This window comes from Nuphar pumila, chromosome 6 (genome assembly GCF_984573655.1).
Source record: "Nuphar pumila chromosome 6, dmNupPumi1.hap1.1, whole genome shotgun sequence".
In the NCBI taxonomy this organism is placed as follows: domain Eukaryota; kingdom Viridiplantae; phylum Streptophyta; class Magnoliopsida; order Nymphaeales; family Nymphaeaceae; genus Nuphar; species Nuphar pumila.
In genome coordinates, this window is record NC_143254.1 from 133815671 (window position 1) to 133833116 (window position 17446).

Sequence of the window (17446 nt, forward strand, 5' to 3'; positions counted from 1 at the left end):
AACCGGGGCCATCCCATCATCAAGAAACAATAAAAGAGAAAGTTTTACTGTCTGCTGCCTGTGTGACTGCGGATTGGATTCTGCGTTACTTCCCTTGCTGTTTACAGAGTGCCACCTCATCTACTCAGGGGAGTGTTACCAGCAAGGTACTATTTGGCCGTTTGTTGGTGTGATGCCTTGATGGTTATGTGAATCCGTGATTGCAGGCATGATACTAATTTTATTAAAATCTCTGGTGAACAATAATGAATACCTGCATTATTTGTCATGTGGGCGGCGAGCCGAGAAAAGCTGACCATGCAGCACACCAAGGACCGACCATGCCTTGCCCATCTATCCTTGACAATCTATGTGGGTGGTTAAGCAGGTGTCCAAGTTCTCCGGTATAATCACAAGAATGCCATTATTTGTATCAATATATTATAGGAGGGTCAAATCTTGATGGATCGGGCTTTTGATAATACCAGTCCAATTCGGTCTTGCAAAACTTTAGGGGGCGTTTGGTTTGCGGAAGGCCATGGACAAGGACACCATGTCAACACCGCATCCCGTGCATTCAAATGCCCCTTTAGGTGGGCCATATTCAGAGACTTGCTACCAGTCGGTGACACCTAGTTTGCAGTCAGCACTCTGCCGGTGTTGACCGAGTTTCTTCAATTTCGAAGATAGCCACCACTTTCTTGGTTCAATTAATGGGAAAATGCCACCTTTGAATTAAAAAACCTTCAGTGGTCTAACCAATCCAATTGTTAAATCATTCTAAAACTAAGAAAATACACAAAACAACTTATTTGCAATAAGCTTGAATGCAAACCAAAAACCAAATTGCTTTCTCATCTTTTTCTTTTTCTATTAATGACTCTATACCCATCATCCAGACTGGATGCCCAACTGCTGTCATGATTCTTATTAAACGTTCATTACCAATTGTCTTTACTTTAATAGCCAACTTTATCCTGTCTTACATTTTTTTAGAGAGAGAAAGAGAGAGAGCACTGATCTCTCCCCCATGATTGATTGTTTTTTTTTGATAGTCAAGCTGGGGTTAGGAAGACACCTACCAGTATATTAAATGATTGAGAAGGAAACTGATTCTGAATACAAAATCATCCATCCATAAGTGGGTGTCAATCAAGGGTCCCTGTCCTTCCAAGATTGATACAAACCCCTCTAGCTAAGATTGATACGTTTATCTACTCAAAAATTGTATTTACAGTAAAGAAAACTGACCTAAAATTGTATTTACAGTAACGAAAACTAACCTGTACCTTTCAAAACTGACCTGTACCATGATTGATTGTTGGTAACAGTCAAACTGGGCCGTGGCTATTAACCCGTGTGGTAGCGAGACATCCCCATTTGACAATCCGACGAGAGCAAGACGCATGTGACAAAAGCGACCTGCAGGCCTTCCCCATGGCCATGGGTCGTGGAATTTAGGGCTCCCCTTGTTATTAACCAACGATAGCGATTGATACTTTGTTTCGAGACATCAAAAGTGTCCATCCACACCACACCCACCGCCACCGGAGTTGAGGGTGCAAAGCTAACCTCATCATCTCGTCTAGGCGCTGTCTATATCAAGTTCCCCATCTCGTCTAGGCGCTGTCTATATCAAAGCTAACCCAATTTTTTTTGGCCCAATTTGGGTTTGGAGTCTGGGCTGGGTTCCGGCCCTGGGCTAGGTTCATTTAGGGCCAATCTGGTTATTTCGTGCAAAATTAGTGGCTTTTCCGTTAGTCGTTCCATGAAAAGCAAAAAGGCTCCGACCCTGAGTTCTGAGCCAGGTTTCATTTTTTTTCCCTTTTTCTTTGGTTTGCGTCTGTCAGGATGACGGGTGGGCCACGCGCCCGAAAGCAAAGCTCCGTACGCGCGTTGAATTGAACCGCCCCCCCTCTCTCTCTCTCATATGCTCCTCTTTTCTCTCACTAGATTTGAAACGCAGGCCTCCATTTTTTTCACCTTTTCTTGTCTCATACGCTTCACACACACACACAGACACGTCCACACGCAGTTCTCTCTCTGTCACTCTGTGGTGGTTTCTGTTATAGTGAGGATGATGGAGTGAGTAAGGGGGTGTAAAGCATGGCTAGCAGCGGGAGCTACAGGAACGGGACTCCAAGGGGACAGATGAAGATCGAGAGGCCCCTCTCCATCAACTCCGCCGTCAAGTCCTCCGCCACCAAACCCAGGCAGCCCTCCGCCCTCCGCCGCAGCACCATCGCCTCCCCCAAGGACGATTCTGGTGGTCCGTACCTTCTCTCCTCCCTTTCTTTTCCTTTTCCTTTTCCTTTTCTGAGTGAGATTTGTGTGTTGTATGCTCTCTCGTGATCTCTTGTTTTTTCCCCCTTTTTTCTTCTACTGGGAAGTTTTGCGCCCATCGTACACGCGATTGCTAGAATTAGGGTTTTGTTGATGGGCTATGTGTTAGATGCAAATGGCCTACTTCTCTGATTTATCCTATTAGTCTCGCATTCTGTTCAACGATTTTAGGTTAAAGCTGATGCTACATTTCTTCTGCTTGGAAGTGAGCAATTGCTAGAGAGTGTAGTGCCTTTTGCTATGTGTTTTAGATCTTTCTCGAATTAAATCGTTTCAGTCTGTTGTCGCGGTTTGATTGCTTGCCTTGTGTTTCTGCAGTGGAACTTCTGCGCACGTGACGATGGTTGTCTGTGTTATATAGAGGGAGAATTCATGTTCTCTTTGCTTTGATGCCCAACTGGGCAGGGAGTTTTATCTCAATTCCGTTAACGGATTCTATCTCCCTGTGGAGTTTGGATTATGGGCGCCATTACGTTCTTTTCTTTCATTTTTTTGTTAGTTATGGGGACATATGCGGGTTGTTTGAGTGATCCTCCTTGTAATGTGGAGGATTCACAACCAAATTGCCCATCGAGTCTTGTTGGTTCTACTCGTTGCCAGTGCAATGTTGTTTGGCAAATGATAAATAATTTTTGTTTTATTTGTTTGCCTTTATCTAGTTCCAGGGAGAGTCCGGGTGGCTGTCCGACTACGACCTCGGAATGCAGAGGAGTTGGTTGCAGATGCAGACTTTGCAGACTGTGTAGAGCTTCAGCCTGAGGTGTGTCTCATCAGGGCTATCTGAGTTTTTCATTTCCTTGTTGGGGTTCGGTGCTTCTTTGATCACTTCTGTTCATGGTTTATTGGTTTATGATCCAGCTCAAAAGGTTGAAACTGCGAAAAAACAACTGGGATTCTGACACGTATCAGTTTGATGAAATCCTTACTGAGTTTGCCTCCCAGAAGCGTGTCTATGAAGTTGTGGCGAAGCCTGTTGTGGAGGTACGTTTACAACTAACCTATGAACCCTGCACAACATTGCCTAGACAAAATGTAGGTTACTTGTTATTTAAGGAATAACTAGTTTACATAAGTAGTTGAGGTTAGAATCCGATGTTTGCTTGCAACATTGAGAAAATGAAACCTTCGAAATTGTTGTACTAGCAACTATTCTTAGGATATGCAATAGAGGCTGTATAATTCCTGGGGTTGGTGGGTTGTATGAAAATGTGTCCATGAACCTCACTCTAACTGCATCTACAAGGTGTCTCATATTGTTTTAAAAACCATGCAGCTGAAGAAAAGAAAAAAACTCTACTTGGAAAACCATGTAGCAAACTTTCACAACATTTCGAGTGTCAGCAAGCAGTTGTTAGGACATGTTTCTCAAGCTCATAATTGGTTCAATAAATTTATATTTACTAGTTAGTAACTTTGTGTCACATTTCATATGCTTTATTAATGACTCTTATAGTCTACGTAACTACACTACCTTAGCAACATATCATTCTGTTTCCCTACAAACTAACATAAATAAACCAAATGTTCAGGCTAAGCCCAAATTTATCAACTAAATTAAACATAGAAGACGTTAAAAAGCTAACAATGTGAACGATGAGATCAATCACCAATTAAAGGGGTTAGGACATAATATGGAGCTCTGAATTGCTAGTTAACCACGTAAGTTGCAACTTCCAAGTTTGCAAGTTTCAATTTTCAACTATTTCATAACCTTCTCTAGTTTTCAGCTTTAAGCAACTTGGCCTTTTGGAAGTGTCAAATACTCTGCAGTGATAAGAAAGTGACCAAACAGAAATTCAATGTATAACCTAGTGAATAATGATTAAAAGTTCTGTAGTTCGACTTGTTGATAGTCTTTTTTTAAGGGTGCCACCTTGTCTTTCTTTCATTAATCTATTGCAAAAGCTTGTTGATCAATCACCTCGGCAAGGTAGGTATCAATTTTCAATCTTCAGTAGACTAAAATATATGTGTGATCCCAAATTACATTGTGGTGGGACAGATAAAAGTTTAATCTGTAACTTCATATGTTGTTAAGTTGTTAAATGTGCTAATGATTCCTCAATGGGCAGTAGAATAGTGTTATATAAGGCACTGCTATGGTTTCGTTGATTCTGTATGAATTGAGGATAGAGAACCTCTAGAATTGGGGAACAGTTGAGTTTGATTGCATGCCTAATTATATTCAAGTGATGTGGCTACATGAATAAGCTCAGTTCATGAAAGTGCAAGTTTACCCCACGTGTGTAGTTGGGTTAACTTCTAGTTACAATGGACATCATAGATAACAGGTCTTCTCAATCAACATTTAGGCATATTCTATTAGAGCAAAATATGAATACTACTTCTCTGTTTCTGAGCGGGGTTCTTAAATGTATAGCTCCAGAAAGCTAGGATGTGCCTAATAATCTTCTAGTTGGTCTCCCTGGAATGTGTGAGAGGTCATTTAATACATCATCAATCAAATGTGCCAGTAAGTTGGAATAGCCTTACTTCTCATGCATATAGAATTGAAAAAGGTATTTGACTGGACAGGCAAATTGAGTACTCTTGCTGGTTGTGTAACAATGGGAAAAAATGAGAAAGATGAGCAGTTAAACAACATGTAAACAAGTGATTGTTGAACCTTGAAGTCTCTATGCAGCAAACAGTAGCTGATGCATGGGGCATCTATTTTGCATCATTTCACTGTTAATGGTCTACAAGTTGCCAAATGCTACAGACCCTTGTTTGAGGATTTACCTAACCAAGACAATGTGATGGGATTTGATGGATGAAATTCATCTCCATCATATACCTCCAAGGCTATGTAACATAGACACAGCAAATGACCCACCGTACCTCTGTAGACACGCCTGGGTATGGGTACCGGGTGCGGCACAAGTCCAACTATGTCCCAACCCAAAACCCAGTTTCCTTTTTTACTTGAAACTCGTTTTTCTTTGATAATAAAAATGAGAGAGAGAGAGAGAGAAGAAGAAGAAGAAGAAGAAGAAGAAGAAGAAGAAGAAAAAGAAGAAGAAGAAACAGGGGAGGTAGAAAGCTGTGGAGAGAGAGAAGGGGGGAGGGGGGAGTGTACTTGGGCTTCTGTCTTCTTCTTCTTCTGTCGAAGGTGCCAAAGAGAGAGAGACAAACGTCACAAGCCCCAAACCCTCCCTTCTTGCATTTTATTTTATTAACCAAAATACCAAACAGCCCCCTCTTCTTTTAATTTTTTTTTGTCCAACCCCCCCAATCTCCCCAAAATATCATCCTCTCATATATGTATATATACACGATGGATTGGATCCATCCCGATCCAAGTCCAAACAATATATATATATGTATATATATATATATATATATATATATATATATATATATATATATATATATATATATATATATATATATATATATATAGCTGTGTCCCTGTACCCACAATTTTTGAAATCACCATGTCGTATACCCGCACTCGTACCCCTACCCATGTGACATAGCACCACGGTTTCATCTTCTTGCTCTGTGTAAGAGTTGTTGCCATGGCTTCTCTTAACATGCATATGATCAGTTTATCTTTGTCTATGGTTTTATTTGACTCAAACATGTCTCAGATGCATGGGCATCTGACATAGCACCAAGGCTTCATCTTCTTGCTCGTATAAGAGTTGTTGTCATGGCTTCTCATGCGTATGATCAGTTTATCTTGGTCTATGGTTTTATTTTACTCAAAAATTGTCTCAGATGCATGGACATCTAGCTTGCTGTTATTTTTTGACAGAGCCTTAAGATGCCCATGTGTGTATATACTAACATAAGCCACTACAATTACATCATCTGGCATTGGGCTGCAGACATGAATAGAATCATGATGGATATAGTTATTGTCTATAATAGAACTTTGAACATATTTGAGACTGGCCAATCATTAAGGTTTTCGATTAATGTATTCAAGACTGTGAATTTCTGGGTGGAAAAACAATCAAATTCATGATGACTGAGCAATCTAAATTTTTAATTTTTGGAAATAGGAAAAAGCTTTCTTGCGTCTGATAATCTAAAGAATGCTAATATCTAAGTGCACATTTTGGGGTCATATTAACTGAGAGGGCCTTTTTCTCTACACTTGCTGGAAAATAAAAATGGTTTTTTAGACATCTTTCTCTACAACTGTGTTGTTTGTACTAGCAAGCAGGCAGGAATGGCGCACTTTTTTTAAAACCCACCTGGTGTAGTGGTTCTTTGACCACATGTTAAAAAAAGAGTTCTTGAAGATTAGAGAGACGAGGACCAATCTTGGCAGCCTTACAGCTTGTTTCAAGTAAGTGGAAGGAAGAAGAGCCACGACAAAAGAGAAGGGAAGGGTTTAATTGCCAATCTTTGATCCGAAAAAACTATGCTAGTTGTTTGACTCATGGTTGTAAGTATGATATCGTTACCCATATCGGTCGGGCCCAAAATAAGATACGTATCGTAAAAATCGTAATTTTTTAATAAAAATTTTCAAAATTTATAAAAATTATTAAAAATAAGAAAAAATAGCATTTTTTTTAAAACAATTATAATACATGAAACAATGATGAATTGCACAAAATACAACCATAAAATCACATATGAAGCATTTATGTTTCTATGAGCTGCATAAGACATCATCAAACATCAACTGTCTCACAAGAATAATGCAAAATATTAAATATCTTGCAATTAAAAACATGCCACAAGATTCATACTTTCATATTACATAAACAAAAACAAAATAACCAAGTTTATGAATATTTAAGAGTTATTAAATAACCAAGTTTTTTAAAAATATAACCTCAATCATCATCATCACAATTGTCATCATTATGTTCTTCTCCTCCGTCTTCTTCAACATTCACATCGTTTTCAATATACGTGGGCTCTATCGTCTACCTCTTCTGTTTCTTTCGTATTGATCCAATGAATGTCCTCTTCATTCAAAATGTTTGCTTCTTCTTGAGCCTATGCATTTAATGTAAAAATATCTTCAAGAATATCAAGTCCAAAGATGACTTGATTAGCTCACAAGAAACACAAAGAGAATAGGTGCACAAAGGCACAAAGAAACACTCACAAAGGAGCACAAATGCACAAAGGCATAAAAAAGTTATCTTTTATTGAGGGAGAAAACAGGAAAGTCCCCTACTACAATGGGACCCAAGGAGGGGCTCCCATATAGATATTGGCACCCCTCCAATGGTCATATTTATGACCGTTGGAGGGGTTCCAACGTCTATTATGTGGACCCCTCATTCAATAATAAAAAAACAAAAAAAGAAAAAAGGAAAAAAAAAGAAAACGAAGAAAAAGAAAATACATATTCAATTGAATATGCGAGTTACATGTGAAAAGACAGATTTACCCTTAGAGGGTATTTATAAAGAAAATATATATTTATATATATATATATATAAATAGATAGATACACATACATATATTTGGAATATATATGTATATGTATCTATAGATACACATACATATATTTGGAATATATATGTATATGTATCTATATATATATAAATATATATTAGATACAATTTAACACTCTCCCTCAAACTTATGGTGTAATGACCAAAAGTTTGCCAAAGAGAAAATTGAATCTAGGAGAATAGAGTGCCTTAGTAAAAAAGTCAGCTGATATTACATAAGGAAGATCTATAACTTTCTTTAGATATTCTTCTCTAACATAGTGACAATCCATCTCGATATGCTTCATGCGCTCATGAAAGATGTGATTTTTAACTATATAGATTGTACTTTTGTTATCACAACATAACTTTGTGGGCCCTTGAATATGAACTCCCATGTTTTTCAATAGCTGGTGAATCCAAACAATCTTCATGGTTGTAGTTGCCATTGGCTTGGTATTCGGCTTCAGTAGATGACAGAGACACCTTTCGTTGCTTCTTGCATCTCCAAGAAATTAATGATTCACCGAAGAACACACAAAAACCAGTGGTGGAGTGACAACTATTTAGATCACCTCCCCAATAAAAGTCAAAGTCAATATAAGCAATTAAATTTAGCTCAAAAGATGAAGATAAAAATACTTCCTTATTCAAAGATCCCTATATATATATCTAATGATTCAGAGAATTGCACTCATATGAACTGATGTAGGCGCATGCTGGAATTGACTTGTAACATGAACAATATGTGAAATATCAAGTCTAGTGATGTTAAGATACATCAAAGACCCAACCAATTGATAAAATATGTCCTTGACATCGTCGGATCTGGATCCGTGCGTCTATTCATATTAAGAATGGGTTCCTTTATATAATGGCAATCCTGTAATTTATTTGTATTTTAAACCTATTGTAATATTTGTTTAATATATGAGATTAGGGCTAGGCATCTCTTTGGCTTGGCTGCCGATTTTTATTGTGCATCTTCCTCTCTCTTCTCAGCTGAAACACATCTCTGGTGTTTCATATAAATATGATATTACATTTCTTACATGGTATCAGAGCAGGGCTGCGGCTTGTCTCCAAACGGTATGCCATAGAGATCTGAAATTTGCTCTTGTTATAATCCTTTTCTTTTCCTCTATCTTTTCTAAATCTTCTTGAAATCCATCCTTTCCTCTGTATCTATTCTTAAATCTTCTCTCTTTCTTTCCCTGTTTATCTTTTTATTTTCTTAAATAGGGCATTTCTCTCATGTGATGTTAAGCTTTCCTTAAGTTTCAATATATCTATTGACGTCAAATTGATTTTTCTTTGTTTCAAATGCCCTAATCTGAAAATCTCTGATTTTCTGGTATTAGACCAGTTTTATTTTGGAAGATGAAAACTGATCTGAAGTCTCTTTTGTCGACATTTTTCTATTGATCGAATCAATTTTTCTTTCCTTATTTTCGTATATTTTCAGTCAACTCTTATACTTTGGCAGCACATTATTGTGATAGCAGGCCTGGTTGCTCCAACACAAAAAAGGGGCATATTTTATTTAAAATCTTCTGTTTTCCTGCTTATTTCTACCTTCATTGGCCTTTCTTCGAACTTTTTAAATCAACTTGTTTTCAAAAAGCTTAATCACTCTAATTTTCTAACTTGGAAGAGGCAAATTGTTCCTTTCATAAGGAGCCAAGATTTGTTTGGGCATCTGGATGGATCAATTCTAGTCCCACCACTGTTAGTTCGTTTCACGGGAAATGAAGGATGATAAAGGAGATGCACCTGTTCAATATGTTCCAAACCCTGATTTTACAACATGAATAAAGCGAGACCAGGACTTGGTTGCATACATTAATTCCACGCTATCGCAGGAAATATTGATATCAATACTTGACGATTGTACAACTGGAGAACTATGGAGCAAACTTGCACAAACATACTCTCAGATTTCAGAGGCAAGAATCTTATTTTTAAAAAGGGAGTTTCAGACACTAAAAAAAGGCTCAATGTCTGTTATGGCGTTTTTAAACTAGGTGAAATCTGTTAATCAACTTGAAGTTGTTGGAAGTGCAGTCTCTGACAAGGAAAAAGTGCAGCAAACTCTCAATGCACTGGGTCCTGAATATCATGTTCTCTCCACTTCTTTATTAGTTCTACTTGTGTTACCTAGCTTTGAGGATCTTCAAGCTAAACTTTTTCAGTATGAAATGAGCATAAAACTGTTAAAATGTATCTCCAAAATCTGTGTTGTAAGTATAAATATATATACTTATATACATAGAGATATGTATACATATAATTATTATATGTATACGTATCTCCATATATATAAATATATATATTTATATACTTTTTTTATTTCCTTTTTACCTGAAAAGGGTATTCTTGTAATTTCCCATTTTGCGCATATTCCATTTTGGAATATGTTGTAATTTTTCTTCTTTATTTTTTGTATTTCTTTTTTCTTTATTTTTGTTTTTATTCTTTTCATAAAAGGTACATTGGGGGTCCCCCAATAGAGTCGTTGGGGGCTCCCCAACGACTCCTTTGGGAGCCCCCCTTTGCACCTCCCTCTTCTTGTATAAATAGGGGTGTTTCCCCTTGTTATTTCCAAAGCTTGAGAGTCTCAAGCATTTGCTTCTTTTTATGAAATACATGCATTGTTGCATGTTTATTACTTTTACGCTTTTCGCGTATTTTGTTCAAGTATTGTGAGAGTGTTTTCGTGCACTTCTTTTATAAAGTATTTATGCTTGTATGCGTATTGTCTCTTCGTAGACAATTTCACATGGTGTCAGAGCTCGATTGGTGATTGAAGATCGTGGGATTCTCCTTTTTTCGAGTGCCTCGAAAACCGCGCCTTCGGATTTTTAGAGGTTGAAGTGGTGGATCTCGCTTCTCAAATATTTTAGAAGGATCTTGTGCAAGCTAGAAGTTGAAACATTGTGTTGGTACACCCTTTTTCTCCTTTTCTTTACTCCTTAATGGGTGAGAAAGAGTCTCACTTTGCTCTTGGCTTCAAGTTAAATGGGTCCAACTATCATATTTGGGTCGGGAACATGGAGGCTCACATAAAAGGAAAAGGATTATGGGGTTATATGCAAGGCACAATTCCGGAACTGGAACCCAAAATAACCGTGATGGACGGAAGTGAAATCAAGATTCTTGAGGGAGAGGAAAGGATCAAAGCTCTTGAAGAATACTCCAAGAAGCACGACGAATGGGAAATGAAGAACTTCAAGATTCTTTCTTGGTTCTTCGCATCCGTCGAAACAAAGATTAATGCCAACATTATCAAGTTCAAAAAAGCATCGGAAGCTTGGCATTATCTCGAGAAAATGTATACATCAAGAGATCTATCCCATAAGTATTACCTTCAAAAGAAGGCCCTCTCCCTTACTCAAGGTGAAATGTCTATTAGGAATATTTTGCCGACCTTTCCTCCATTTGGGATGAGCTTTCCATGCTTGAACCAAAATGGAGTGGAGAGACAATTGAACTTCGCCACAAGCAACTTGAAGAAGATCGGTTCTTCAATTTTTTGAATGGTTTAAAACCGAAATTTGAGCAAATAAGGTCATCACTTCTATCCTCATTTACTCCTCTCTCTCTTGAAGATGTTCTCACCAAATTAAGTGGTGAGGAGACTCGTATGAGTTTATGTAAACAAGGATCAAATGTTCTTGCGGTTCCTTGTAATTATGAAGAAAACAATGAGGTCAATGCCGTATCAAGACCCGAAAATAATGTAAAGACCTATCGTCCTCCTCATTTCAAATCCCAAAATCAAGGAGGAGATGGTGGACAAAGAGGAAAGAGGGACTATAGCAAGATTATTTGTCATTTTTGTAAAGAACCGGGGCATATCAAGCCCATATGTCCCAAATGGAAGAAGCTTTTCGCCATGGCTACCACCGGTGTACCACAAAAGGAAGAGACATCATCAAGTGGGTCACTCTCTTTAAATCAAATAGTGGAAGCCCTTCAACCTCTTCTCAAGGGAGCTACATCCGGTGCCGCCGTGTCTACTTCCTCCATTCGAGGTAAAGTCTCTTGGCTTTTGGACTCAGGTGCATCTTTTCATATGTCCCCAAACATGTTTTCACTTTTTGATTACTCAAAAAATGTTTCTCCATCCTTTGTTTCCACTGCAGATGGAACCTCTCTTGAAATTAAAGGAATAGGTAATTTTGAAACTCAAGATTTTTTCATTCTAAAAATTAGATTTATACCTAAACTAAATTTAAACCTTCTCTCTGTTTCTCAACTCTCGGACCATGATTGCGATATTAAATTTTTATGTGATAAATGTTTAATACAGGATCGTCGGTCCGGGAAATTGATTGGGGAAGGCTTTAGAAAAGGAGACTTATACTATATGGAATCTCTTCAAGTTCCAAAGTCTTTTTGTAATGTTGCCCGAAACAAAGATATAAATATGTGGCATAAAAGACTTGGTCATCCTAATATCACCAAGTTATCTTATTTACATTTTGCGAAGGATCTATGTAAAAGTTCGTTTTCTTGTAATGATTGTATTCTCGAAAAAATGCAAAGTTTACCTTTTGAGCAAAGAACTATGTTCTCAACCAAAACCTTCAAAATTGTTCATTCTGATGTTTGGGGACCCGCACCTGTTGTTTCAAAAAAAGGCTTTTCTTATTATGTTATTTTTGTGGATGATTTCTCCAGATATTCATGGATCTATTTTCTTAAGTTCAAACATGAAGTTTTTACGTGTTTTAAAACCTTCCATTCAATGATCAAGAATCAATTCAACAGTAATATAAAGATTTTTAGAAGTGATTCTGGAGGAGAATATCTCTCCAACCAATTTAAAGCATATCTTGAGGATCACAGAATTATTCACCAAAGGTCTTGTCCTAAAACCCCTCAACAGAATGAGTTGGCCGAAAGAAAACATAGACACATCATTGAGACCACTAGGACCCTTCTTATTTCCCAAAACATTCCTAAATTTTTTTGGGCTGAAGCAGCTCTTGCTTCTGTTTATCTGATAAATCGCTTACCATCTAGGATATTAGGAAAAATATCCCCTTTTGAGATCTTATATAATCTTGAACCTGATTATAATAGGTTACGAGTTTTTGGGTGTAAGTGTTTTATACTTACGGATAAAAATGACAAGCTCTCTCCCAAAGCTATCCCCTGCGCCTTTCTTGGGTATTCCGAAACTCATAAAGGGTTTCGTTGCTATGATCTTCGAGATGATAAGTTATATGTCTTTAGAAATGTAACGTTTTTAGAAAATGAAAGTGGATTTGAAAAAAATGTTTCTCAACAAGAAAATTTTGATTACTCATTCCTTTTTGACTTATTGACTAGTAATGATGATATATCTAGTGATGATGATGTATCATCAAACCATGATGAGGAAAATGATGGTGATGTTGAAGAACATAACCCACTCAATGAACAAGAAAACAAGATTTCAAGTGATCCTATAACCTACTCACGTAGAAACCAAGACACCTTTATAAGTGCCATTGACCAATATAGTGAGCTTGTTCCTGCTCTCGATCATTGAAGATCTGAGAGGAATAGGAGACCTCCAACTCGTTTTGTCTCTTTTGATTCCTTTTCACCCCGGTATAGGGCTTGTCTTACTGCCATTCACTCTTATTTTGAGCCAAGGAATTTTGAAGAAGCTAAAAAATGTATAGAATGGCAAGAAGCCATGCAAAATGAACTTAATGCTCTTAAAAAGGCTGAAACCTGGGATTTCCAAACTCTACCCATAGGAAAGAAAACTACAGGTTGTCGATTGGTTTTTAAGGTTAAAACTAAGAGCGACGGATCCGTGGAAAGGTATAAAGCTCACTTAGTTGCAAAAGGGTATGAGCAAAAGTATGAAATTGATTATGAAGAAACTTTTGCTCCTGTAGCCCGAATGGTTACAGTTAGATGCCTTATTATTATTGCATTTATTAAAAATTGGAACATTTTTCAAATGGATGTAAAAAATGCTTTTTTAAATGGTGACCTTAACAAAGAAGTGTATATGGATGCTCCACCAGGCATGAAGATTCCTAAAGATAAAGTTCTTCGTCTTCGAAAGACTCTCTATGGTTTGAAACAAGCTCCCAAAGCCTGGTATGACAAATTTACCAGTGTAATGCTGGAAAATGGTTTCTCCTCATGTTATACTGACACTGCTCTATTTACTAAAAAATCTAATGCAGGGATTGTGATATTATTACTCTATATTGATGACATGTTAATTACAGGTGATGATGTTCAAGGAGTCAAGGGTATTAAGTCCGTCTTGACTTCAAAATTTGAGATGTCAGACTTAGGTTTTCTGACATATTTTCTTGGAATTGAGGTTGCCTATTCGCAACGTGGTTATTTTCTATTCCAGTCTAAACTTGCTTGTGAGATTATTGAGAGATAAGGGATTTCTGATGACAAAGTATGTGAAACTTCTGAAGTTGTGGGAGCAAAAATGAAGATTGACGATGGTGTTCTTTTAACCGATCCTACTCCTTACAGACAGTTGGTAGGTTCTTTAATGTATCTTAGCATTACTCGACCTGATTTGTCACACGCTATACACATCGTGAGTCAGTTTCAGCACGCTCCCACAACCGTTCATATGAGTGTTGTTCTTCGCATCATCAGATACTTGAAGGGCACAATAAATAAGGGAGTATTTCTATCTTCTTCTTCTGATTTAAAATTACTTGCTTATACTGACTAAGATTGGGGAGGTGACCCTAGTAACCATCACTCCACCACTGGTTTTTGTGTTTTTTTAGGTGAGTCTTTAATTTCATGGCGATGTAAAAAGCAACAGAAGGTCTCTCTGTCATCCACTGAAGCCGAATATAGAGCCATGACATCCACCACCATGGAAATTGTATGGATTCGACACCTTTTGGAAGATATGAGAATATTTATCAGAGAACCAACAAAGTTGTGTTGTGACAATAAAAATGCAATTTATATTGCCAAGAATCACACCTTTCACGAGCGGACAAAGCATATAGAAATGGACTGCCATTATGTCAGAGAAGAATACTTGAAGAAGGTCATTGATCTACCATACGTGACGTCTGAGTATCAACTTGCAGACTTCTTCACAAAAGCACTATGTTCGCCCAGATTTCATTTCCTTCTTGACAAACTTGCGGTTATCGCACCGTAAGTTTGAGGGGGAGTGTTAAAATGTATCTCCAAAATCTGTGTTGTAAGTATAAATATATATACTTATATACATAGAGATACATATACATATAATTATTATATGTATACGTATCTCCATATATATAAATATATATATTTATATACTTTTTTTATTTCCTTTTTACCCGAAAAGGGTATTCTTGTAATTTCCTATTTTGCGCATATTCTATTTTGGAATATGTTGTAATTTTTCTTCTTTATTTTTTGTATTTCTTTTTTCTTTATTTTTGTTTTTATTCTTTTCATAAAAGGTACATTGGGGGTCCCCCAATAGAGTCGTTGGGGGCTCCCCAACGACTCCTTTGGGAGCCCCCCTTTGCACCTCCCTCTTGTATAAATAGGGGTGTTTCCCCTTGTTATTTCCAAAGCTTGAGAGTCTCAAGCATTTGCTTCTTTTTATAAAATACATGCATTGTTGCATGTTTATTACTTTTACGCTTTTCGCGTATTTTGTTCAAGTATTGTGAGAGTGTTTTCGTGCACTTCTTTTATAGAGTATTTATGCTTGTATGCGTATTGTCTCTTCGTAGACAATTTCACAAAAACACCCTACTGAAGGAAGTGATCAATCAGATTCACATAATGTTTTAGCATCTGATATATCTCATAGTTTTGGGCGAGGAAGTAACAATCTTCAAAGTGGTAGGGGTCGAGGTCGTTTTGGTCAGAGAGGACATGGTATTCTTCCTACTCCGAATATGCCAGGATTTTTCAATGCAGAAAATCAAAAAAGAGTGCCTACATGTTTTCAGTGTAATAAGAAGTGTAATAAGATAGGACATGTGAAAGCTGACTTTTGGTTTAATCCTCAAAACAAAGGAAATAATAATAAACCTGAAAACAAAAAGGAATCTGATGGACAAAGATCTTCTGGAAAAGGTAGTATAGTCACTGTAGATGGAACACATCATCACATTTCTTATGTTGGAAGTGCACAAATTTCGTTGTCTAATACTTCTCTTAACCTATCAAATGTTCTTTTTGCTCCCAATATTAAAAATAATATTGTTTCTGTATCTAAACTTGTTGATGACAAAAATTCTTCTGTCAAATTTACTCCCTCTTCTGTGTATGTTAAGGATCTTCAAACGAAAGAGACATTCACTGAGGGAGAATGACGAGGAAATATGTACATTTTCAAGGAGGATCCAACTTCTCATTCTTCTTCTACCTTGAAGTCACCTTTTTTGGAGTAGACATCTCAAAGTCTTAAAACTTGTCATTCAGATGTTTTTAGTCTTTCTCAATGTAATAAGCGAAATTTGTGGCAGAGTCGGTTGGGTCATTGTAGTCATGGTTTCATTAACAAACTAGTGTCAGAAAATTTGATTTCAGAGTCCTGTCTACATTCTGTCTTTGATGTTAAAAAATGTTCAAGTTGTCAGTTATGCAAGAGTCATGTACTTCCCTTTAATCATGTTAGAAAGAGCCTCAAAAGCCTTTGAAATTGTGTATTCTGATGTAGGGGGGTCAACTCTTGTATGTTCTTCATCTGGAAGTCAATATTATGTTTTATTCATTGACAGTTATTCTCGTGTTACTTGGATATATTTTATGAAACACAAGTCCAAAGTTTTTAGGTTGTTTCAAGACTTTTGTGCTCTTGTTAAGAATCATTTCTCTTTCAATGTAGTGCATTTTCAATGTGACAGTGGAGGTGAATATTCTTCAAATGACTTTCTTGTCTTCGAAATAATGGGATAAGTAGGCGTTTGTCTTGTCCACACACCCCTCAACAGAATAGAGTTACAGAAAGAAAACATCGACATATCGTTGAATGTGCCATGAGTATGCTTCATGATAGTAACATTCTTATTAATCTTTGGACAAAAGCTTTTCATACTGTAGTTCATGCGATTAGCCGTCTGCCCATGGGAATTTTAGAAGACAAGTCCCCATATTTTACCCTTCCTGAAAGGCATCCTGACTATAATAGCTTGCACACTTTTGGTTGTGTTTGTTATGTTCATATTGACAAATCTCTGAGGAATAAATTTCAGGATAAAGAAGTGAAGTGCAAATTTGTTGGATATGCGGATGATTATAAGAGATACAGATGTTATGATTCCGTAACCAAGCGTATCAAGATCTCCATAAATGTTATCTTTGATGAACAAAATTTTGAGAGCATGTCATTAGTTCAAGAGCAGAACTCATCTCGAAATGTTGAAGTTTATGATCCCTGGTTAAGTGCAGAACTGTTTGAGAGTGAAAAGAGATCTTGTCAACCATTTTATAAAGAATTGAATTCAAATGAACAATATCTCGAACCTTCACATCTTTCTGAAAATAAAGTGCCTAGAGATTTTCATAGATTTTCTGGTCAAGTTTATATCAGAAGGGCATGAGATAATGTCTCAGACAATGTGGTGCAAGATATGGGTCAACCTTCTTTGAGAAGATCGGAAAGGATTCACCATCCTTTTAAGAAATGGGTCAACTATGATAATTTTTTCATGAATTTTCAGCTATTCATGTCTCAAGTAGAGAAGCATGATGAATCTGTTAATTTTCATCAA

At 37.0% G+C, this 17446-nt stretch overlaps 1 protein-coding gene across 3 annotated transcripts in view; it reads left to right on the forward strand.

Annotated features, from left to right (window-relative positions):
- Nucleotides 1-1824: 1824 nt before the first annotated feature.
- The window catches only part of LOC149836349 (kinesin-like protein KIN-UB), a 95901-nt gene continuing 80279 nt past the window's right edge, over nucleotides 1825-17446 (forward strand). For 2 of the 3 annotated variants that reach the window (XM_090009152.1, XM_090009154.1), the window contains exons 1-3: nucleotides 1836-2248; nucleotides 2982-3082; nucleotides 3181-3303. In XM_090009152.1, coding sequence (XP_089865278.1) covers nucleotides 2086-2248; nucleotides 2982-3082; nucleotides 3181-3303 — 387 coding nt within the window. In that variant the 5' untranslated portion in view covers nucleotides 1836-2085. Of the gene's footprint in view, nucleotides 2249-2981; nucleotides 3083-3180; nucleotides 3304-17446 lie in introns of all 3 variants that reach the window. The other variant, XM_090009153.1, reaches the window with a different exon arrangement.